General features: G+C 52.5%; 1 protein-coding gene across 3 annotated transcripts in view; it reads right to left on the bottom strand.

Annotated features, from left to right (window-relative positions):
* Positions 1-738: 738 nt before the first annotated feature.
* The window catches only part of EPHB1 (EPH receptor B1), a 129,580-nt gene continuing 106,267 nt past the window's right edge, over positions 739-24,051 (bottom strand). For all 3 annotated transcript variants that reach the window (XM_068954879.1, XM_068954878.1, XM_068954881.1), the window contains exons 12-17: positions 23,672-23,887; positions 19,550-19,699; positions 18,558-18,751; positions 17,264-17,419; positions 15,353-16,744; positions 739-1,183 (exon numbers count right to left, since the gene is read on the bottom strand). In XM_068954879.1, the coding sequence (XP_068810980.1) occupies positions 16,636-16,744; positions 17,264-17,419; positions 18,558-18,751; positions 19,550-19,699; positions 23,672-23,887 (825 nt within the window). In that variant the 3' untranslated portion in view covers positions 739-1,183; positions 15,353-16,635. The remainder of the gene's footprint in view (positions 1,184-15,352; positions 16,745-17,263; positions 17,420-18,557; positions 18,752-19,549; positions 19,700-23,671; positions 23,888-24,051) is intronic.

The raw sequence follows: 24,051 nt of genomic DNA on the forward strand, positions 1-24,051 counted from the left end.
TTGATTTAAAAATCAACAGGGATGGGAAGTCCTTACCTGTAGCGTCATAAGGTATTCCAATGGTAGCTCCTCTTTTCGAGCCCCAAATACTTTTGCTGATTGCTATATCTCTCCATTTATAAACCTTTCTCGTTTTAACCCTAAGCACCGGCTGGCGCACGTTCTCTGCAGGCACTCATTGCTGGCAGTACTGACTACTGCTAGATATCACCACTTGGATGCTTTGTGCTGTCCCATCTCTGGTTCCCGACTGGAAAAGTGCCCAAGCACAGCTGATGCGAAAGGAAGAATCAGTTTCCCTGTTATCATTTACATCAATCGCTGTGGCAAGTAGGTTCACGCTGAGTGTGGGATTTTAATTGACAGGCTCCAGCAAAACTTGGGAAGCACGGAGCCTCCATGCTCGCACAGGACAGACGGGACTTTCAGCCAAGTCAGCGTTTACAGCCTGGCTTCCCTGAATGATTGTACATGAGTGTTTTGAAATGTACTTTGCGTAAAAACCCATGCCAAAAAAAAATTCCTTCTTGCGGCTTTTTGCAGCAAGCCACCTCTGATAGGGATCACTGAGAAGAAAGTCAGCTCGCTTACAAACCGGAGAGCCAAAGCTGATATACATCAACCAAACCTGAGGTAAGTCAAGGAGTGATGGAGCTCTGCCAGATCCCTAAATGAATATTCATGGCAAATATTCACCCAGCGCGAAGCTGAAGATAAAACAGAAGCAGAGAGACCGCCTCTGGGAAGGGGAAGAAAAGGAATCAGGCTTATTTCATCCTTTTTATTGAGTGCAATTTTTCCTCTTTAGTACAATATTCTCTGAAAGTTACTGTTACAAACTCCGACAATTTCAACACAATCAACAAATTGGGGGGGGGGGGGGGGCAAAAAAAATTACAACGGGTGAAACCTTTTACAGACATCTCACTGGTTATGTACAGGACAGGGTACTGCCGGCCGGCACAGTGCATGCTGCAGCGGCGGAGGCTCGCCGCGCCGCGGCTCGACGGGACGGAGGCTCCTCGGCGCGAGGGCCCAGCGGGAGACGTCCACGTTCATCTCGTGGCTCGCGGAGAGAGCAGGGCGCTCCGCCAGCGGAAAAGGAAGCGGGCGGCGCGGCGGCGGCAAATCCCGCTGCGTCCCGTCTCTGTCACTACCAGGTTGGATCACTGGACTCGTCCCCCTGCAAGGCAAGAGGGAGGGGAACAAAGGAGGGGTGAGGATGAGCCTGGCTCGTGCAAAAGGAAACGTGGAGCTTCGCGCTGCAAGGCGAACGTCTGGGTGGTGTGGGAGCGTGGGCACCCGAGCACATCTCCAGCGTGGCACAGCCTGCAGGCAGGGCACTTTCTGCCGGCACGTAGCCAGCTGCAAGCAAGAGCTATAATCCTCTGCTGTGATGCTCCATGCAAACGCTCCTGCAAGAGTCAGACCTGCCTGATGTTACAAGACGCTCCCGAAATCTCCGAGAGTGGCACGCAATCAGCTCTATGGCTGCTCGGGAATGTCATGCAACAAAACCCAAAGATACAGCAACTTAAAAAAAAAAAACAAAGAGGTTATTAGAGGTTATTAATTACTGTACTGTCAGAACAGTAACAATTTGACTGAAAACTTTACATTTTCTCTGGGGGGAAAAAAAAATCTAAGTGATACCATTTCACAGTGAAGGCAAGCTGACTTGGTGGAGCCAAACGTTCCCAGTCGGAGAGCAGAGCCTGGCACGTTTGTTTTTTTTTTTTGCTGGGGCAGGGGAGCAGCGCTGTACTCCGGTGTCCGCAGGGAGTGAAAAGCCAGGGAAGAGGCAGTGCGGGGCCCGGGGCAGAGCAGAGGCTGCACCGCCACCGGAGGGGACGGTGCACTGGGAGCGCGCACACTGGGGAATCCGTGCACAGCAAGCAGCAAGGGTTGCACGGCCCTCCCGGGAAGGAGCGTTATGCAGGGCCACAGAGGAGAAAGCCCTGCTTGCCTCCCAGGTCCATCCCGGAAAAAGCACTATTTGCACAAGAGCAGGCCCTCTCCTCTCTCCCCACGTCTGTTTTCACAGTGAAGCTGCTAAGCAAGTAGAGAGGCGTCGAGACGGAGGCAGCGGCAAGGTCTCCCCCAGGCTGCGCCGGCTTCGCACTGCGCTGCAGATCAGCTCCAGCTCCGTTAGCTGAAGCCGGTGCCCCAGGCAGTGGAGCTGGTAAGAGAATTGTCACCTCTCTTGCTCTAATGCTAGCATGAGCCATAACTTTAATAAAACAGGGTTTGCTTAATGCTGCTGCGATAGCCGCCCCGGCCAGCGTTGCCTTCCCTCGGCGCTGCAGGCAGCGGGTCTCCCAGCGCCCCGAGACTTCCTTGCGCTCCTTTCCCCCAGCCAAGACAGCCAGGCTTACGGAAACGCGGCAGCCGCCGGGCTCACCGCAGGCCAAAGGGAGGCTTCACCGCCTTTGGGAAGAGCGGCCAAGCTGCTCCCGCCTCTCGCGCTCCCTCCGCAGCTGGGCCAGGACCCACCACCGCCGCCCCGTCGGCCCGAGCTTGGGGTCTGCAAGGCTGCCCCATCCCGCAGGCTGGGGAGAAGGCGGAGGGACGTCCACGACGCCCACGGGAGACGTCCCCCTGGACCCAACCGCTGGCCGGCAGCTCCCCAGCGCCAAACCCGAACCGGCCCACCCACCGCGCCAGCAGGGCTTCACCCAGGCTCGGGCCAAGCCTGGGGGCCCGATTTCCAGATGAGGCCAGATCGACCCCCGAAAAGACGCCGGCTGTGCGCCGCGCTCCGACGTGGGCACCCCTAGGCCTGCAGCAAAAGAAAACCACCAGGCACCAGAAAACCACTGCTTCGAAAGCAACAAAACCAGCCGGTTTTTTCTCTGCTGCCAAGGGAAAGCCAGAAGGTTTCCAAGCCAAAAGAGCAGCCCTGGGAGCACCTCCTTCCCCCACTGCAATCAAGCAGTGCGGCAGGGCAGCAAAACCCCATTATTTAGCCACTTCAGAGAGGCAAAGATGCTTTTAATATACAATTGCACCTTGGAAACATAAAGCCGCCACATTAAATAACAAAGCAGTTGACCACTGCCTACCCTTGCCTGGCTACCAATAACTGGGGATCGCTGGCGTAATTATTCCAGGGTGTCTCTGCGACTCTCCTAACATACTGATGCTTAAATATATATATATATGTATATATTCCGGCTGCGCCTGACATTTTGCTCCTATTAAAATTCATCATTCTGCTGAATGAAAATCATTTTTAGCAAATCTAGGTAGTAATGAAACTTTTATTTAGTAATTTAGTGTTTGGCAGAAAAAAGGGGAAGAGAAATTGCGATTAGCTCAAAAAGAGAGCTTTGGTTGAGGGAAAAGATATAGCCGTGTGTTTCTTATGCACCAGGGTCCCCTTCCAGCGCCCGGCTCAGAGATGAGGCCTCACGGCTCACATTAACGTTAATGGGAGTAGAACAGCTTAACGGCAGAAAAAAACCAAAATGCTCCAACGGAAATACATGCGCGTTGTGTTTCACAAAACGCAACACGCGCAAGACGGAGCAGATGATATTTAACATGCCGCTGAACGGGACGGGTCCCTTGGGGCCGGCTGCGCAGTCGGTGTAAACCAGCACCGCAGTCACTGGGGGCGACAGTGATTTATATCAGGCTACAGGTTCGGCCGCGTTAAAATTCAAGCGCTACCTTTGACAGGACGAGCGCTCGTACGACAGGCGAGGGGACAGCTTTGCCTCCTGGGCTCGGCCAAGCCGGGCTCTGGGTCCAGAGCTGCCGCTCTGTTATTTCCCCGGCCTTTCCCGGCTCATTTAGACGTAGCCACGCAACAGCCGAGCCAGGGAAAGGTTGGGGCTTTTCCCCCCCGCCACCGTGGAGAGCCTGTGCTTTCCCCAGGGTAGCGGCGGCCGGCTCAGCTCTCCTGATGCGACCGCAAACAGAGCTCTTCCCTGGCTGGCTCCATCATAAATTAGACGGCAGGACCTGAATCAAGAGCTTAAGCAAAGCCGGATGATTCGGGCCGAGCCAGGTTACGGCGCGGGGCTGCTGGCCGATCCCAGAGGCCCGGGCGCGAGACCCCGTGCGAAACAGAGCGGAGAGGAGGGCTTTGAGCTCAGCCTCGCAGTGCTGGCGCGACATAAATAGCAATAAAAAGCAACATTTGCGAGATGAAAAGTCATCCTGTAATGGAAGGTATCACTAGCATCGGTATCGGCCGTACGGGAACGAGCATCCCCTTTGCTATGTGAGCAGCATCCTGGCTCGCGGAGCGGGCTCCCTTTCAAAGCTCGTGGAAATCGGGCAGCCCGGCAGAATCATAAATACCCATTAGATACCGACGCGCTACGCGCGTGAAACGCCTTTGATCGACTGCGCGAGCCGTGCAGAGAAACTGCGCCCGCTGTTCCTCAAAGAGGAGCCCCAGGCGGCGCGAGAGCAAGGCCCGGGGCAGAGCGGGCGAGGAGGAGGGACGCGCGCGGCGACGGATGCCCAGCCTGCGTGGAGAGCGACGGGGCGAGCGGAGCAAAGCAATCGCCGCGTCTCTAATTGCTCACACAAGCTCTCCCCGGGCATCAGCCCTTCCATTGCCCTTTCCGTGGGGAACTCAATTGTCAACGAAGTGCGGTTTCGGCTGAACCGGGGAGGATAATTTGACAGCCACAATTAACTCAAATGGGGCTTTGATTCCCCAATGGGAGGCCATACAGCAGCTAAGAGTAAAAACACGCTTGCTGTGTTAACTCTGCTCCCCCACCAGGTGCGGGAAACACAAAGCTCATTAATTGCCAAAGGCATTACAGAAGGAAGGAAAAAAGATAGCACAGCGTTTTGGCCGTCCGCAAGGAACAGGGTATGGGATGCAACGCCTACGATGGATACCTAGGCCTTCCTTTTTGCTTGGGTATGGCCTGCAGCCAGTACCAGGGAGGTCGTTCTGCTGGGATATGAGCTTCTCACACTGATCTCGCTCAGCGCAGCTTTATGTACACAAGCTTGCAAATAATCTCCCTCTGAGCAGGGGAAGTCTCATCCAATCTTTTCGCAAAGGTGAGCTGCAAACAGGGTGGGACCCTGGCGGCTTCGCCATCACTTGTGGAAACGCTGCCTTGCCCCCAGCCACACATGGGCAACGCACCTCGGAAATCACACAACACGCCACTGCCTCTCTCAACCCTTTACAAACACAGCAGTTTGTCCTGGCAGAAGAGTATTCCCAAGCCTGTCCTCATGCCAGGAACGCTGGCACCCCGCCAAGGGCAGGTGGCTTGGCCAACGGGATACGCACCAACTGCAGCAAAGCCGGAGGTGGACAGCGCTGCAGCCCCGACCAAGAACGCGCCACCGCGTCCTCCCGGGCCTCTCTCACCACACCACCCGCGGCGGCATGAATAGCGGCCTTCGCGCAGCACACAAGCAGAGCGATCCTTCGGTGGCCCCCAGAAACACTGCTTCAAGCCTCATCGTGGTTTCTTCAGAGTCCTTTTGGACATCTGTTGGAGGACAGAACGGCAGGAGAGTCCTTGCGCCCCGGCCCCTTCCACGCAACGGCTGGCACCACCTGCACGTTAGGGTCTGTGATGCACATCTTTTCCCCATCCAGGGCATGGGTTTGCCTGGCATTAACCCCGGCGAATGAATTAAGAGAGTAGAGCCTGGATCAAAGACCAACGTGCAGTTCTCTGGCTGCAGGAGAACAACATTTGCCATGAACCAGAGGAAGGCCCAGAAGGCAGTATGTGTTTAACCATCAACTCTTGTCCTAGCTTGAGGGGGGATCTCCCGCTCTCAAAGACTACGGTATCCACTTGATCTCCATACGGCAGGCTGGACTATCGCACTGATAGCCAGAACATAATAGGTGGACGCGTCTCTAAAATATTTAGGCCGGGGCCTATAAAGCCTGTGAAAGTACTTTAGCAAAAACACGGTGAAAAACAAAGAGAGACTTGCACATGTTTTGAGCCTGCTTCTCTGTGGAAGTCCCTGAGGAGCACCAGTCTACATTTCTGATGTGAGACTCTCCAGGCAACTTGCTCCTTAAACATAGTACTTGGCATGGTCTGTATTTCATGCTGTCAGTCCCACTCAGTACTAATTAGCATTGATAATTGCACTGATGTTGACCATAATTTTCCTGCTCTCTTTTCCCACCTTCAAACAAGGGTTCAATTGCCTAATGAGACCCTTGAGGATAATCAAGACAAAGGAGCAAATTCACCCCTGGTGTTACTCTGCTGGTTTCAGCAAAGTTACACCTGAGAAGAAAGTGCCCTGAAGAAGTCAGATCAGGGACAATGTGTGTGCAAGACAGAACAGGATGAGAGAGAGAAGAAAATGGAAATATACAGTCTGGGATGAGGAACTTCAGAGGTTTATTTACTTGGGGCACTGGGAAAAGTTGACTCAAATTAATTTTTAAAGTGACAGTGTAAACTGCCTTAATCTCCTTAAGACTTATCTAGAATGAACGCAGCCATAAGCAGATTTTGCCTAATCCACTTTCACGTCAACCCTGAAAGGGCGCATCCGTTTTGGGAACAAGAGTAGTTCAGCTAATCCACTTAAAATTCACATTGCTGGTTTGTTCAGATTAACCTCTTTGAGCATTTCTGTGTAAAGATGAGCCAGGAGACCTCAACCCAAATCCCCACTCTGCCACTGACCAAGCGCTCCAATCCATAGTCATCTTCCCTACTGGTGCCGTGGGTTTCTCCTCCACTTGTCTGGGTTGTTATGGATTGTTTGGACCTGACAACGTCCCTAAAACACCCCTTAGAGCAGAGTCATATAGCTGGGGAACCTGTAGCTGGGGTCAGCACGCAGAGCAAGGCAGCCTAGCAGCAGCCTCGCTTCGCAGAAAGTGTGCATGGTGAGAGTGCTGCGGGAACAGGGAAGGTCACCATCTTCCCTGCCGCTGGTGCCCTTGGGATAATCTTTGAAAGCTGTTAAGAGTGGGCTGGCTGGATTTTGGAGAGGGCAGGGACACAAGCCAAAGTTTAGGCGACTTCCATAGACATGTCCAAGAGAGCTCACAGCAGGAGGAGCTAAGCTGTCTAGGCAACGTCCTGCCAGCATCCCTGAAGACTTGGAAAGGCACAGATTAGAGGCACTGTGCTTTCCGAAGGCAGGCTTATTCCCCTCCTTGGCGCAGTTGCATTTCTTCGATGAAAACCAAGAGAGCCAGCCTGCAGGAAGGGCAAAGCCTTTTCCTTTCTGGGAGGAAAGGTCCAAAAAGGCCAAGCAGCATTGGGACAGCATCTTGCAAGCAAAGGACACAATTACCACCCCAAACAGAGACAGCTGTGTCACACTGCTGGAGAAGCAAGGCTGTAGATGAAAGACTGAGCGCACAGAAGGAGGGACACGACAAGTGTATCCTTTTGATCACCTCCCACCAGGCACTTACAGTTGTTCAGTAAGGGCCCTTCTGGGCTGCAGCTGCAGAGTTGCCCAGCAAAACATGACAACATGGGTTGCCACACATGACCCTGCAGGTGTCTCCCTGGCAGTGCTGGAGGTGGTCAACACACTGACCCCATTGCTGCTGCACTGCCATCCCATGCCCGCCACCGCACCACTGCAGCCACACTGTGCCCACAGCGAGGCACATCCAGTGCTCATAAGCTGGGGCATGGAGAAAGAGGAAGCAGAAGAAAGCCCTTCCTGAGCCACTTCGAGAGGTAACAAGGAGTAAAAAGATGAAATTAAGCAGGAGAAACTTAGGCTGAATATGAGGACAACCTTTATGAATTATTTCTGTATTAGACGATGCAATAAGCTCTCCTGGGATATGAGCGAGCACTCTAGCCACGGTGGGCAAACCGCTGAAAGACAGAGAAGACTAACATCATAGATCCTTACAGTCCCAAACATGCATGAACCTGGTTCTTGTCTCACGTGGTTCAACCCTTGGGAAGACTGCTGGGGTCGCAGAGTTGACGCAGACTCCGTGAGCCTTCCTCTTTCCACTGCCTCCTCCCCTCACACAGAGGAGAGAAGAGCCTCTCTTCCACTTTCCTCCTTTCCTCACTTCCCTTTGTGCTCCTCGCTGGTTAGGTGCCTTCCAGAGCAGCCAGCCTTGCTTGCTCCTCTGTGTCACAAACCCAGCACAAGGCACGCTAGAAGGCACGCACTGGGATGGGAACAGAGCCCATCTCCAGTCAGGGTCCAACAAAATAGGCAGGACTCTCTGTATGGCCTTGAACTGGCAGACATCTGCCAAGACACAGATGCAGAGCCAAAACCTGAGGGCATTAAAAATGGGAGGGTGCAACGAGACATAAAATTTAAAACCCTGTCTTGCTCTCCAAACCCACAGATCACTTTTGAGATGTGCTGGCCCTTTTCCAGGTAAATTTTGCCACTGAAATAACTTCTTTCACAGCACCATTTTGGCATGGCACTCACAAATACTCCAGGCTAGCAGTAGTCACAGTATTACAGTTGCACCAGAAATCAGGCTACAGGGAGGCAGGCAGGAGAAGGAGCATAGGAGGAGACAGGCATGGCATCACTTGACTTCCTCACACCTTTCTCCTGCAGCCCACAACACTAATGCCAACGACAAACCTTCATTCACTGCCTCCCGTCAGCAGATCTCAAAGCACTCAGCACAAGCGATAGCGTCACTGTGGAGATGTTAGAGGTGAGGAAACCAAAGCAGAAGGGAAGGAAGGACTCACCTCGGACCACCAGCCAGCCCACAGCAGAAGCCTGTCTCCTACACCCAGCTCAGTGCAAAAGCAGCACTGGCACCTCTCAGAAACACGTCTTGGAGGAGCTTGACCTCAGCTGGGTCAGGGCAGAGCCATTCCCACAGGCGAAGGAGACAAGACAGGCTGAGAGCAGCATGGAAACCATGCATAAGGAGGGGAAACAACTTGCTAAGGGAGCGTCATCTGGCTGGCTGGGGGTGCGCGGAAGGTGCCTTTTCCCTGTTGTTGCTCGGGAAGTTTCTAATGCTGAACTCTCTTTCAAAATCCAGAGGAGCTGTATTGCGAATTGCCCAAGAAGGTCTCCTTCAATCTCTTTGAAAATAATTTGGAAGGCAACCAAGTTATAATTAGATCAGCATCCATCTTGGCAAGATCTTTCATAAAAGACGCACCAAATCAGATTATGACATGTAAGTTAAATAACCTCCTGTGGTCTCCTAGCGCAGCGAGGACTTTAAAGGAGAACCAGATACATAAGACATGGATGAATGCAAGAGTCAGTCTGAACTCCAGGCCCTTCTATTTGCAGTTTAACTAGATGTAACATGAACTACAGAGATCTGGTGGGGAGAGGATGGGTGGTCTTGGAGCCAAGATACATTTCAGAGAGCTTGAAAACGTGCCGCAGGGCCCGTTAATCCATTTCTCGTGTTAGAAACCAATTTATTTCTTTTTAAAGTTAAATTTGATGTTTAAGAATAATGATTTCCAAATGAACATATAGTGGTTCAAATAGATTGGCAGCTCTTATGGATTAGAGGCAAAAGACTTGGTACAGACCCTAAGAAATGCAAACGTGCGTGTCCTCATCACAAATCAACAGCGCTCGTGGTGAGTCATTCCAAAAACAAACACACAAAAAATTCTGAATCTGTGAGGCCCAATTTTTTTTATTCCGCTCCACATGCCTCTGCCGGCCGCAGTATTCCCGCGGCATCCCCAGCACCCTCCAGCATAAAAACTGCCTTCTCTTGCCTGTCAGCCTCCTGCCCGCGGCTTGCCCAGGCCCCCAGGGACATCCTCGGCAGGGATGGGGGGGGGGGAAGCTTTTTTAACTAGATCTCTGCAAACCAAAGCAACCCTTGCCTCCTTCCTCGCCCACACCACCAACTCTTTTCCCCCGGTCCCAGAGAGCGCGGAGCTCCTGAAGGCAGCAAAGCATGAGAAGGCAACAAAACCAAGAGAAGGGGGAAACAACTACCCTGTTTTCTCCCAGGCAAAACAGGGAGTACATTAAAAGCACCAAAAGCTGACAGGCTCAGAAATAATGGTCCGAGTTTGCTCTTATTTAAAAATTGGCTGCCTGCTGTTTTCATTGCAAGCCCCGCTCTGACTTGCAGCAACATTTAAAATTAAATATACATAAGTGCTTTCAAAGAACTGTTAATTTGAAGGTCATTAAATGGCACAGAATATATTTCCTTTTTTTTTTTTCATAAGAAGGCACATAATAACGCTATTAATACGTGCGCCTCTTCCACATTCAAAAGCTTGCGCCTGCCTCAGATGTGCGAGTGACTGCCTTCACCTTAGCTTCCAACAGCACGACACCTCATTTTAATTACTGCTATTGAGAGCGCTGCCTGCTCCCATCGGCGCGTGCTGCAGCCCTCCCGCCCTGGCTACGGTATATAAAAAAGCAAATTCCAGAGGGGGAAAAATGCACCTGAGTTGCCCGTGGCTTTTCAACGGGGGCGGAGGGGAGCCAGACAGCAGGGGCAGCACCCGAGGGTGCCGAAGCCCAGGGGCAATCTAAAACCACGTGGTGACCACCCAGCGCAGGCCTCACCGTCTCGCCCACCGGTTCCCGACTCAAGGCCCTAAGGTGGGCCGAGCTCAGAGTTACACTGAGGAGCAAGGAAGTCGCATCTGGCTTTAGTGCTCTCCTAGCAGGAGCTGCTGCTCCCGTGGCGGTGGCTGCCAGGCGCCTGCCGCCGCGGCCCCCCACCCCGCTGCGCGTAACCCCTTCCCCTTGCGTTTCTCCTCTGCGCGTCGCGTTTCACCGCCAGTCGCGGCTGTCCGCTCGCGCCGGGCCCCGCGCCGGCTCCCAGAGCTGCGAGTCACGGTTTCACAGCGCGTGGTGCCGCTGTGAACAGCCCTTTAACCACCACCGCTCCCTCTGTCCGCAGCCGCCCCCGCCACCTCCCTCCCGCCGGACGCGCTCGGCGCAGGAACCTCGGGGGCGCTGCGGCCGCTGGATGGCTCCCGCCCGCGCGCGGCCTCCCCCTCGGCTGGCCTCCCCTCACGAGATACCTTACTTCAAGACCAGGTGAGCAGCAGCCTCCTCACAAACCTGCTGCATGCAAAAACAAACAAACAAAAAAAACCAAAGCCAACACACACACACACACACACACAAAACTGTACAAAAAGGCACAAAAAGACTGAGGTTTCGCAGTTGCCATAGAAATGTAGGAAAGCCGCTGACAGCTGGGAAAGCATTTCGCAGAGGGAAGGGACGTGATGGGGAGCAAGCGAGCACAAGATGGCTGCAGTCAGAGGAAAGGAGAGCGCGGCGGGACGGGCGAGCAGCCCTGGGGCGGGGGAGACGGTCGGCCCTACAACGCCAACGCGAGAAGCAGCCGGCGAAACGAGGCGCCGCGGCAGAGCCGCCCTCGGCCCGCGTGAACCACCGGTGCCACGGGCAACAAGGGAGACTCCAAAGTACTGCCTTGAAGAGCAGCTAGCGTGGAGGTAAGCGCTGCTCGGACGGGACGATTCACGGAGGCAGGAGGACCTGGAGGGCAGGAATACGCCTTGGGGATCCGCCAGATAAGAAGCCCCTTGCGGCCCCGAGGCCAGGCAGAACCACGTCCTGCATTAACCCACCCCCAGGTGAGACAGCTGAACCAGCGAGCCCAGGAGGAAGAGCCCGCGGGGGAGATTCACTTTGCTCTCATCGGAAATGCCTCGCTTTTCCTTTTATTTCTGGGCAAGCCAAAACATTGGGAGACAACATTCATTTCTGAGCAGTCCCCTCCACTTTGGGATTAAAAAAAAGGAACTGTAGCGCCAAACACAATATGGATCACGAGAAGACACTGAAATGGCAGCTTCCATTTTTAGACCACATTTAATGGTTTCATTTTTGTCCCTTTTTTTTTTTTCTGGTTCTTTCCTCACTGAAACAATCTGGCAGATTCCCTCCGAGTTTGCAGAGCGTTCAGCTCACCCAAATCTGCATTTGCCCTTGGTCCAAAAAAATACCAACTGAAGCTCTAACCCAAGACGCGATGGCGGCTCCTGCTCCATCTCTGCAAAAGGCAGAAGTTTGGAGCTTCTCAATGCTCTGTCGCATCTGCGATGAAAAAAAAAACTTCTTGAGCCATTTACATAACAGGAAGGACCCTCCATCCTTGCTCTGGGAAGATAAATATGCAGCTTAGAACAAAATGAACCTGCTCGAGAAGAAGACAGGCAGGGCCCGCTCTGCCCACGTAGACTGCTCTACTGAATGTGAGGCGTTCTCCTCGTAGGCTCCAACGAAGGAAGAAAAGGGCAAGCCCAAGGAAGGAGAAATAAGCTATCATAAGCTGCCGTAAAACCTGGGAGGTAGGGCTAACGCTTTTAGCATTTTAGTCACTGTCGGACAGAAACGCTTCATGGGTTGGAAAAATATGCTTTCGTTGAAAGAAAGGGTTCTAAAAGAACAAAATGCTCCAGTGGAAAGTCTCCTGAATTTTGTATATATTTTTCAATAAAAGCAAAGATCAACTGAGAACATTTGCATTTTTTCTCCTCGCTTTCCATTAGCAAATCAGAAAATTGAAAGCGTTTAGTGAACTCTTCCATTTTAGTTGACAAGTCTTTTATTGAAAAAGTAAAACAAAGAGGCTGAAAAAAAACCCACATTGGTTCTGCTTATTTTCCTTTAAAAAAAAAATTCCTATTTTGGAAAAGTTCCTTTACAGGACTCAGAAATTCAACTTTTGGTGCTATTGCCCACAGGCTGTTCCACCATGCCCTCAGGACCTCGCTGCCCTTTGCAATTTTGCTTTCCCAGGTCGCCAGTAACCAACAAGGACCTTGCAGCATGCTAAGCAGCAGGGGAGAAGTACAGAGCACCTCCAAGCAGATCTGGAGGCTGTTGGATATTCAGCCAAGTGTCCTGTGCATACGTGGAGGTTGCTGGCAAGGCTGCAGGAAAGCTGCCAGCATTCAGACCATGTCTGCAATGCCCATGACTACAGGACAAGGTCTCTAGGGCAGAGGCAAAGACTTTCCTGACTATTAGCCTGAGCTGGTGGTACCAGGGATGCTTCAAGCCCTAACATTTCCTCACAGCTAAATATTTCTCCATTCACGGGGAATGATAAAGAAATGCCCAGTGCCTCTGAAGGCAAGAGATAAGGTGGCCCACGGTGGCTCTCCTTCAGGTTACCATCTCGACCCGAACCCACTTGCCAACCACAGCTCATCACTGAAGGGATTTCTTTGGGGCTGTCTTCAGCCTCCTTGCTCAGACCTGCGCACTGGCACTCTGCTGCGCTGCTCTCGCTACATGACCGTGGAGGAGACATCTCCAGGCTCCTCCAATACCTCTGTGGCTGCTCGTGAGAGCTGGCAGGGCTCAACGCGAGGGAGCAGACCTGCATCCCAGGGCGCTGTGCTGATGAACCCAGAACAGGGCAGTGATGCCAGCCTCACCATGAGGGCTGGCTAGAAGACATGGGCTAGGGGAAGGCACTTGCCACGACTCAGCCTAGAAGATGACAGATAACATTAGTGGGTTGGAAAGACCATCAGAGCAGCTGACAGACACCATTCAGACCATGTGTTGTCTGCCAAGGAGACGCATCTCTGATCTCCTAATCTCCCTGACAGGGGATTTCTGCACAGCCAGGTGGCAGCTGGGTTGAAGACCACCACTTACACCTCTGAAGAGGCTGGCCAGTAGCTGGAGGGATGAGTCAAAGGGGACACTGTCCCTGGGGACTGACTTCCACTCCGGGCACCCCTCAGCTCTGCTCATTCTCCGGATGAACTGCAGAGCACGTCCTTCTCCGCGGTGAGGGGGGAGAGAGGCGGAGGGCTGCATTGAGTTAACTGTTGGCAGGGTATAACCAAGTTTTGGAAGCAGGCCTGACAATTTTAAGAGGTCAGGATGGATCCTTCTGTTCTCTGAGTTTTGTAAATATGGCACTCTTCCCAGCCAAAGATCTCTCCCTGATCCTTAATGGCCATCCTGGTGCCCAGATGTGCCGACTTGCCACGCTCGCGCCTGCAACATAACTTTCTCCCCTGTACCTGTCTGCGCAGCCACCAGCTATCAACCCTGCACAGAGGGAGAAAAAAAGGACCCCATCCCCGGGGAAAAGTAGCCGAGAAAGCCCAGAGCTGCACGGTGACACTTAAGAGACATTTCTGAAAGCTGCTTGGCCAAGCAAATGCCACATCCGGGAACGCCCAGCCGTCATATCATCCCTGCACCCCCAGGTGAAATGGGGAGAAGGCACCAGGCATGGCTGGGGGGGCAGCTGCCTTTCAGGTGCTTTCCCTGGCTGCATAACAAGCAGCAGGGTAGGCATAAAACCGCAGTTTTGATATTTAGCCTGTGTCACTGTCATTGCTTTTTTAAAATGCCTTTAGCTTCCTTCTAATACAAGAGAAATCATAAAAAAAAAAACCCACAAAGGATCCCTCACTGACAACGAATATCAATGTGGCAACACAGTGCATTAGTATGCATACCGCCCGCTCTATCCGCTTGTTGGAGTTGGTGCGACAACATCCAGGAATACAGATGTTGGCTGCGAGCATCCCGAGAGGTATCAGCGATTGCCTATCAGACAGGAGCAGAAGCAGTCCCTGCTGTTGTAAACACGGGGTGAGTTTCTCTGCCTCTTTCTCCGGGGGGAGTTTGGTGAGTTGCAGCAAGCTCATTTCTGCATCTTCTCAGTTCCTACTCTTTGGCAGGGCAGCAAGCAATTTTCCCGAGGCAACTGAAACCATTTTGAGGTCTAAGGAACCAGAGGTGCTCTCCCAAGCACGCAGAGGTGCAAGTTCGGCTAAGCAGCGCCGAAAGTCAGAGCTCCCTGGAACAGAGGTTGCTCCCCAGCATCCCGCTCTAGACAGCATCCCCGCAGCAGAGCAGGATGCAAGGTTTCCAATACACGTGTGGGATGCCGGGCTACTGAGCTAGTGCTAGGAGGCACCGAGCTGCTGAAACGTTTCAAGACGGCAACTGTCAGGCACTTGGGCTTCGCAGCAGTTCAGCGCACGCTGGGCTGGAGCCAGGGAGGCTCCTCCAGCTCGCTGAGCCGACCCGCCGCGGCGACGGCAGGCCGTCAAACCCCGTCCCTCCGCTGCACGAGTGCCGTTCGCCGTGCCTGCAAGAGCGCGGTGATGGATCATTATAACTCGCACACAATGATCTAAGTAAAAGCCTTATTAAGAGTTCATTCATTTTATAAACTCTACACGCAGTCCATAGAGGAAAGCTAGATTGCCCAGTCTTACAATATTCTGTGTAAACACTGACATGCTTCTAGTAATTTTAACTAGATCAATTTGCAAGGAGACCAACGGTGGAACAAAAAAATCAAATTAAACCCAGGGAAATATTCACTGGAAGAGACTTTAAAGAAGTGAGCAGAAAAATACAGAAGAGAAGGATGGATGGATAGAGAGGTACATGAAATAAATGGACCTACCTCTGAAGCCATGAAGCCTAAGTCTGTAATTTAATATCAAAATCCTTAGGTCCACAGGATGGGAAAAAGTTCGCCATAGCCATCTTCTGCAGATCACTGAGGCTCTGGAGGACTTATCAGTCTGTTTTCCAGAGCATCTCTCCTCCTTTTCCAGTGGCCTCCGCAGTCAACAACCCAGTAACAACCACACTTCGTCTCCTTGAGTCCCAGCCCATACAGCATCCACGCTGACTGGTCCTTTGCTTCCTCCTCCCCATTTGCAAAATGCTGAGCGTTTGCTTTGCTTTGTTGGTTGGCTTTTCCCTGTTATTGCCCACTATCTCCGGTGCAGTGGATCCAGACAGAAATCAAAGCCATCCACTTCTCCCTCCCCCACCACCCCAGATCCCCCAGAGGGTTTGGAACTGACTGTTCATTCACGTCAGGGTCGGTTGTGATTTTCTGTTATGGACAAGCAGTGAGTCCACAGGAAGTTGACAACGTACACACGCGTACAAGCGTACACACACACACGGGAACACCTCTTTCTTTGTTTTCCATGATGGATTTTTTTTTTTCCTTTTTGCAAAAAAATGCAAGCAAAAGAAAAACAAGGTTTTCTATTGAAGGTACATCTCTTCTTCAATATGAAGACATTAACTGGATTGATTTGGATCCCCCATGCAGTGTTCAGTGAAGTCCTTTGGTAGTTGACAGAACGACATCTGGATATGACAGTAGGTAGCTGTGGAGACTTCTGAAGACACTTCCACACAGTTCATGAGCAGAGAAAAGGACCAGGGTGAGGCAGGAAGGGCCGGGGGGAGGGAAGGAGAGCAAAAGAAGAAAAGAAAAGGAATATCGTTGCTGAAGGTGGTTTCTCTGGACTGGAAACTCAATTCTTGTGCCTCTCCCTTCCCCAACAGCCCCTTCTTCCTTATCAGTTTTGACTACTGCTCACTGGTGGTAGGATTGGAGTCTGCTTCCTAGGGGTTGCGTTTTTTTCCCCCAACACATATTGGTTTGTCTTCATTGCATGTTTTTTTTAAATATATGATTTGTACATATTTATATGTATTTATATGCTGTTCCCCATGACATTGGTAAGTGTGCTTCTGTTGGTGAGAAATGGAAGTCACCAGTTAGAAATGAGTCCCAGGTATCTCCTTTGTCTGCAGGTACAGTTCTCAGACAATGATTCAGTCTCTCCAAATGTTTCACTGCTTCTTCTGTCAGTTCCTCCCCTCCCACCTCTGACCCTCCATTGCTCCCCTTCCTGTCCCCTCCCCATCAAGTCAGAGACGTCATGCCATTGAGGTCGGAGACTGACTCATCTGTACTCTCATAGACTGGACGCTGTTCAGGATCTTCTTCTGGTGTCCAGCTAAAGTTACCCCTATTCTCAGGAGATCTCTGGGAAAAAAAAAAAAGGAAGAAAAAAAGAAAAAAGTCAATGGACAGTTCAGTTCTGGTGTATTTATTTTACTGTTTCTAAGAAATGTGCTTGACGAAAATTCAGAGGTGCTGGCTTGTTCCTCTCAACAGAGGAAGAAAATAGTCTGAAAATTTTCCATTCAAGAGCAATGAACCCAAAGCACAGTCCCAGTGAAGAGCCCAGCGAGCCCTCGGGTGGATGAGAAGAGTGGAGAGACCGACCTGCACGTTTGCCCCAGACCACAAACACACCCAGATCCAAACTCCATGGTGCTTCCACTACCCTGAGCTCGTTCCACACCTCCTTTATTTGCAGCTATCCCCTTCCTGCTGTTGAAACAGGAGGAACAATGCATACTTTCATCCCCTCTCAGTCCCGAAGCACTGAACTATCTCACAGTAGCAAAAGGCTTTTGGTTGCCTGTCTCACTTCCAACTGCAATCCACAGAGCGGTGCCAGAGACACCCGGAGGGACTGTGCGACCACATCAAACTTACTCTGACGTCATCTGGGCAACGAGCTGGAGGGAGGTGAAGCCAGCTGTCAAGAAGTTATCTCTGTACTGGCTCATTTTAATGGCGCTTAGCCAATCTTCTACTGAGGTAAAGGCAGTGAAATCAGGGATGGAACGGTCCAAGAGTGGCTGAGAAGGCCTGAAACGCAACAGAGAAGCACTAGAGTTAGGCTGCTTTGGCAGTGATTGCAGAAAACCCCAGCACTGGCTCTGAAACACACGCTTCTGCAGAGAGGTGGTTATGATGGGCTACCACGCACGAGAACAGTTGCTATGGCCTCTGCAAGCATCAGTATGACAATGTTTCGGGTACCTGACCCCAACCTGAGCCCCCCCCCCCCCACCACCACCTCTGACACTCCTGGAATTCACCCTCTTGTCCTCGCTCCCAGACCGCAGGAAGACAGTGAGATCAGGAGTCGTGGACCCCCGCGGCACCCCAGAGAGCATCTGCGCTAGCGGGCAGCTGCCTCCTGCCGAGGGAGGCACTGGGGACGGGCTGCCAACAGGACAGAACCTTTAAAAACGCACAGCGGCACCGCTGTGGTCCAGACACGCTTCCTAGAGATGGTCTGGATGATACAGCAAAGGAAAGAATCTTTCTAAGGAATTTAAACTGGCCACTGAGATGTTCATGCATGACGGAGACAGGATACTTCAAATTCCTGGTATCTGTTTTCCAAAGTAAAAAGGAAAAGGCGGTTCTCCGGCCTCGAGGAAGGCCAGCCCATTGGGAATACCGCTTTACTGCTCTGCCCAAAAGTGTTTCACAACCACACGTATTGCAAATTCAGCTCCACCGACATCCAGAGCAGCGCCTGCTTTTTATCCAGCTCACACGAACAGGGTGGTATTTGCTGCTTGGGAGCATCTGCATGAACAGGCCTTTACACCCAGAGAAGAGGGGTTTCTCCTTGGTGTGGACATACTGTTCGTGGGATGCCCTCCTCTCTGCTCCAGCTCAAAGAGCTCTGGGGACCGAGATGCGAGCGGAGCGGATACTGTGCCATGTGCCTCTATGGTCACACGCCATAAGGAATCAATAGGAAAGAATTATTGCTGTTGCTAGACTGCAAACTACATGTTCTTTGTCTGACTGTCAGGTAGAACTAAGACTGAAATCCCACGCGACCGGGGAACAATTTATGAATTTATGTTCTTCCCACTAGCAACACAATCAGCTCAGCGAGCCTTTGTCTGTGACTACGGATGCCAACGGGAGCTCCCAGCCCCAACCAGGACCTCGGCCTCACCCACGTGGGTGCTCAGGGACTCACACAGCGGTGATGGTAGCCACAGTTTTGAGGCTTGCCGGGTTGCGGATCATTTTGTCGAGGGTGTTGACTATCTCGGTGAAACGGGGCCGGGTGTTGCGGTCTTTCTGCCAGCAGTCCAGCATCAGCTGGTGCAGAGCAGCAGGACAGTCCATGGGGGGTGGCAGCCGGTAATCCTGCTCGATGGCGTTGATAACCTGCAGGCCAACGGGGCAAGCGAGCAACAGATGAGCAGGAGGGACACACTTCAGATGTCTAACTCAGCCCACAGAAGCTCGGCAAGCATACCCAGAGGAAAGAACAGCCCCAAAAAACCCTCGCACGCAACCCCGAGCACGCCTGGGCTCACCTACCCAGCACCAATGGGAGCCAGACACCTCCGGCGTCTCTCTCCCCGGAGCCGATTTATCCCTGCGGGCAGAGGTGCTACATGCGGCAATTCTGCAGGCTGGGAGAGCGGTTGCCAGCCCACTTGATCATGAGCAAAGGGAGCGGGAGGAGCCGTGCGCGGCTCTGCCAGTGCCGGGGCGCACCGAGGTTAATCGCAGCTCTGATGCTCCGCGAGCAGTGCAGTTCCTTGCAGCAGAGAGCCGCTGCTCATTAGCTCGGCTGAGCACGTCGGAGCACAGGAGTCCGACTACCAAAGCTCTTTCCCCGCTCGAAAACCCTCTGAACATTTTCAAAGGCCTTCTAGGCTCCTGAAGTCCAATTACCAGCCCAATGGCTTTTCTTCCTCATGTTCCTGTGTCTATCCTTTCACTTGCTGGTCTTTTTCATCTCAAAAACCACTGAGCGCTTGCAGCGGTTCCGGAGAGGAGCAGCCAGCTCCGGAGCAGCTGGGAGAGCTGACGCCCGCAGCGCTACGACCCCGTCCAAAACCACCCGTGCGGAGGGCCGAGCCGAGGAGCAACCTCCACGCTTGCAACCGAGCTCCCCCCCGGTGCCCACATGCACACGCACGGCTGCAGTAACAACGCCCAGCTCGGCCCACTCACATCTTGGTTGGACATGTCCCAGTACGGCCTCTCGCCAAAGGACATCACCTCCCACATGACAATGCCGTAACTCCAGACGTCGCTGGCCGAGGTGAACTTGCGGTAAGCGATGGCTTCCGGGGCGGTCCACCTCACGGGGATCTTCCCACCCTGGAGAGGAAGGAAGAGGCAGGTCAGACGCTGGCATCGAAGCCTCGCTGGGAGCGATTGGGATTTTCCTCCCTTTCTCGGTTTGCTAAGTAGCTGCCCACACCTCTTGGCAAAGCGGCTGTAAGGAGACGAACAACCAAGCCTTTTTAGGGGTAACAAGTGAATAAATGGCTCCCTTGGTACAGCATCCCAAGTCAAATCAGAGCCACCAGGAGCCACCTTGCACTCCTGCCTCGGGTCCCTGTGCAGCAACTGCTCCTTCAGCTTGGACAGGTCCCAGCACCCTCCTGCCGCCCCGTAACGCAGGCAAGGAAAGACATCGACTCTCAAGCAAAAAAACAGCAGACAGTATATGGTGATATGGTGCAGCCAGTAGCTGGATTTGATAGTTACCATGCGACCCTCTTCTCTAAGGACCGAAAATTAGAAAATGTCAATATAGGTATTTGTTAACTGGGCCTGGAGGTAAATTGGGGCAGAAAGGGCATTTATTCAGCTCTGTCTCAAAAGGGTTTCCCCTATTTATCTTCAACTTGTCTTAACACTGTAGCAATCTCTTTTCCATTCTTCCACTGGGGTTTATAGTTTCAGGATGAGAAGAAGGGCAGGAGTCAAACACGTCGCCTTGAATTTATCTAGTACCTACACAGGAGGGTTTATCTAAATGAAACGAAGCAGTTTCTCTAAAGGGGTAGGAACCCAGGGACTGCGGCCAAAGCGCAGAGCCAGGCACGCGCCTGCGGCCGGACAAGCGAGCGCGGGGGCTCCTTCCCCGGCTGTGCGAGAGCACAGCCCTGCGCTGAGGCTGGACCCACCGGGAAGTGCCAGCGCACATAGCAAGCACAGCAGGGTGAGGCGCACACAGGCTATCCTGGCTTTTCGGCACTGCTGGAGCATTGCAGCAGCCCAAACCGACTCCTGGAGTGCAACGGTTGAACCTTACCCTGCAAACTACACTAGTAATATTAACGTTAGACATTAATGCTAATGAACGCGTGCACGGATGTGCATGCACACGCATTTAAAAGGTATTTGCATTTCCTGCTGAGATGCTGGAGGTGCTCCAGCGTCCCCCAGCCCGGGAGCGACCAGCAGACATGGGAGCCTGCTCGCTCCTCCGTGCACGCAAGCAGGACCCCTGGCGCAGGGTCCAGCGCTAGGCCCCGAGCGATCCTCACCACCCAGCACGACCAGGCACTCAGGGTCCCCTGTCTTCGGGCCCCTTCCCGAGGGAGACAGCAGGGAAGGGGTGACAAGGGCTACCTTGACAACCTGTGTGACTGCTGGCCATGATAGGACTCGCCTCAGATAAGGAGCTATAGGTATCCTCAGAGCTTGGCCTTGGCCTGAGCTTTAATTAGATAATACCTGCCTTATGCTGATGGCTTTGGCTTTGCCAGGGCCCGCAGGATGAAGCCCTCTGACCACCACAAACCACCATGCTACGGGCCACCATACTTCTTGGGGGCAGTGAACGAGGAGAAGAAGAGCAGAGACCCTGCTGGGTGCTCACCAGCTCACGCGACGCACGTCCTTGCCCTGCAGACCCTGCTCAAGGCAGCAAGCGTGGCACACGCAAGCACCGAAGGGAGCATGCACCCAACCGCCTGCGAATCATCACAGCCGTCGCAGCAAAACACGCGCAAGAGGTCGAAGCCCCAAAAGGAGAGTCTCCTCCCCTTCCCCGCTCTGATCTGGTGATGTTGCCAGCACAACCACAGACGAAGTTGTCACACGCAGATGAGACATCATGGGAAACTGCCTTGTTAGAAAGGAGAGGGGGTTAGCACCTAGTCTCCTAAAAGCTCACAAACAAGCTCTGGGTCTCCAGCCATCAGCTGCCCTCCACTCATGTCCCACCGTCCACCATTGGCAAAGCCCAATCCTGTCCTCTTTGTGTGATCGAGGTAACAGTGCAAAAAAAAAAAAAAAGCAAGGGATGAAGGAAAGAAAAAAGAAATGGGCAATATTTACAATGCAATTCTGCCCCGAGTAAATTGTTTAGCGTAATTGTTTTCCATAGCCTTTCCAATGAAGCGTCAGCTGCTCTTTAAGGATGAATGGCAAAAATTTGATTCGAATAACTACAAATGGAGAAATTAACTGCTAGGTTGTTTTTCCTGCCTTTCCCCCAGAGCTAAAAACCTGCTGTGGGAGGCAGAGTGATGTAATCGCAGGCAGAGCACCATTCCCCAGCTGCTGAGAAGATCTATTATGGCCTAAATTAAATATAAACACAGATGAGATAATCTCTTTTATCTCTAAAGATGGGGAAAGGCTACTCTGCTGGGCACATCAAACAAGAAAAATGCCATTCTTCCACTGAAGGGCTACTGCCTGCAGGACAGTCTTGGGCAGGGAGTGCTGCTGTTCCCACAGCGCGGGAGAGGACCAGACCCCGTCCAGGAGCCCACAGGTTTGGTTTACACAGGCTCTGGAGCTGCACGACTCTTTCATTCCTTTACTTCAATTTGATGCAAGCCAAACAGCGCTCATCTCCTCAGGGCTCCTGTCGTAAATCACACTACATGCAGCAACTCCGACTCCACGCAGTGGCCTGAGTCTCCTGGCCAGAGGGGCCAGATCCAGCCCAAGCGTCTGGCCAAGAGCAGACCCTGCCCGGGGAAGGTGGGCAGAAGAAACTGCTTTCACAGGCGTTGGGTCTAGGAGGCCTGTCCTAGCAAGCTCCCTTACCCAACTCACACCTTTCCACACTGCTCTGAGATCCCCAATGACACGGAGTCAGCCCCTACGGTCACTGCTTGGGAAACATCAGCTCGCTTCATTCATCACCGAGACACCCCAGACCCAGGAAACCCAGATTTTATACTGGTCTCCTCAATCAGTGGGACATGACCTGCTTCATCGCTCAGTGGGAACCAGCGAGCCCTTTTTTTTTTTTTTTTACCGCTGCCAATAGAAGATGTGGTCTCTTCATCCTCCTTCGCCAAGGTGTGGCCCAGCCACGCTTTTTACTGCTGTATTACGAATTGTTCATAATGACTTAAGAAGGTAATTAGCTCTTTTAATAAATGATTAATCAATTACGGAGTCCACCAGGTCAACAGCTTGCTTATACGCTTCTCCTGTGTTCATCCATAACGCCGGCTACAGCCTCCGGGGCCCGCTTGCATGGGATTACAACGTGCTCATACTGCCTAGCAATCTCTTAGTGACCCCGTCTAAACTACTTGTACAGGTAGAGTTAGGAAAAAGTGGGACGCGTTTGTCAGAGTGGTAATGAATAGCGCAATTGCACCACTGCGTTTCATTATCTCTGGGCGGAAGCCAGCGGTTCCCAGGCCCCCAAGTCCGGATGCAGATGGATCCTGCTGGAGGGGGAGTGGGTCGTGCCATCCCTGGGGCTGCAGGGAGCCAGAGGAGGGCTCCGAGCCCCTGGGACCGCAGAGGAGGCAACAGGGAGCAAAGAGGGGCTGGGATTATCTGTGAACGAGTTAATTAAACAGTGGCTGGGGAGTAGCGGCGCTCCCATTAGACTTGTCTCTCTAATTAATGCCTGGAACACATTTCCAGAAGAGAAAAGTAGACCAGAACTGGAGTGCTGTGGGAATGCCAGTTAAAACGCTCTAGCTATACGGTCAAGAAAGCCGTTTATTGCCTCTCTGCCTCCTGTACCTCTCTTCCAGGTCTCCACTACAGGGACTCTTTCTCGCACCTTCTCTCCCCAGGGGAGAGAGAAAAGGCTCATTTGGAAAACAGCCAAGGGCAGAAATGAGCTTTGGGGAGGAAGGAGACAAAAAACTCGGAAAGGGAGGGAGGGAAAGGAAGGAGAAGAGGATGACGGAGGGGGAAAGGAATGAGAGCAAGGAAAATAGGAGCGCCAGCCTTTGCAAGCAAGGTGCAAGGCAGGCATGGGAGATCCTGCACAAGACAAATCTTTGTCATTTTTACTGAACTGCCCTTGACAAGAGGCTCAAAGATTTACTGCTCAGGGATACGACTGGTACATACCAACGAGCTCGTGTAGGTGGGGTCGGACGTATCATCTTGCAGGTAGCGCGAGAGGCCGAAGTCTGACACTTTGCACACCAGGTTACTGTTAACCAGAATGTTCCTGGCAGCCAGATCGCGGTGAACATAATTCATCTCTGCAAGGTACTTCATGCCGGCAGCAATTCCCCTGAGCATCCCCACCAGCTGGATTACTGTGAATTGCCCATCGTTTTGCTGTGAGCAGAAAGAGCAGGCACACGAGTCAGTGAGAGCCGTCTGAAATCGTTACAGCCAGGTCCTTCTGAACAGGGACCGGCACAGAGACGTTGCCTTGCAGACCCCATCACTCCCCCATCCTATCTGCAAAAAGCAGAGCTCCTCCGGAGCAGGGCTTCTCC

This window comes from Struthio camelus, chromosome 9, assembly GCF_040807025.1.
Source record: "Struthio camelus isolate bStrCam1 chromosome 9, bStrCam1.hap1, whole genome shotgun sequence".
Taxonomy (NCBI): Eukaryota; Metazoa; Chordata; class Aves; order Struthioniformes; family Struthionidae; genus Struthio; species Struthio camelus.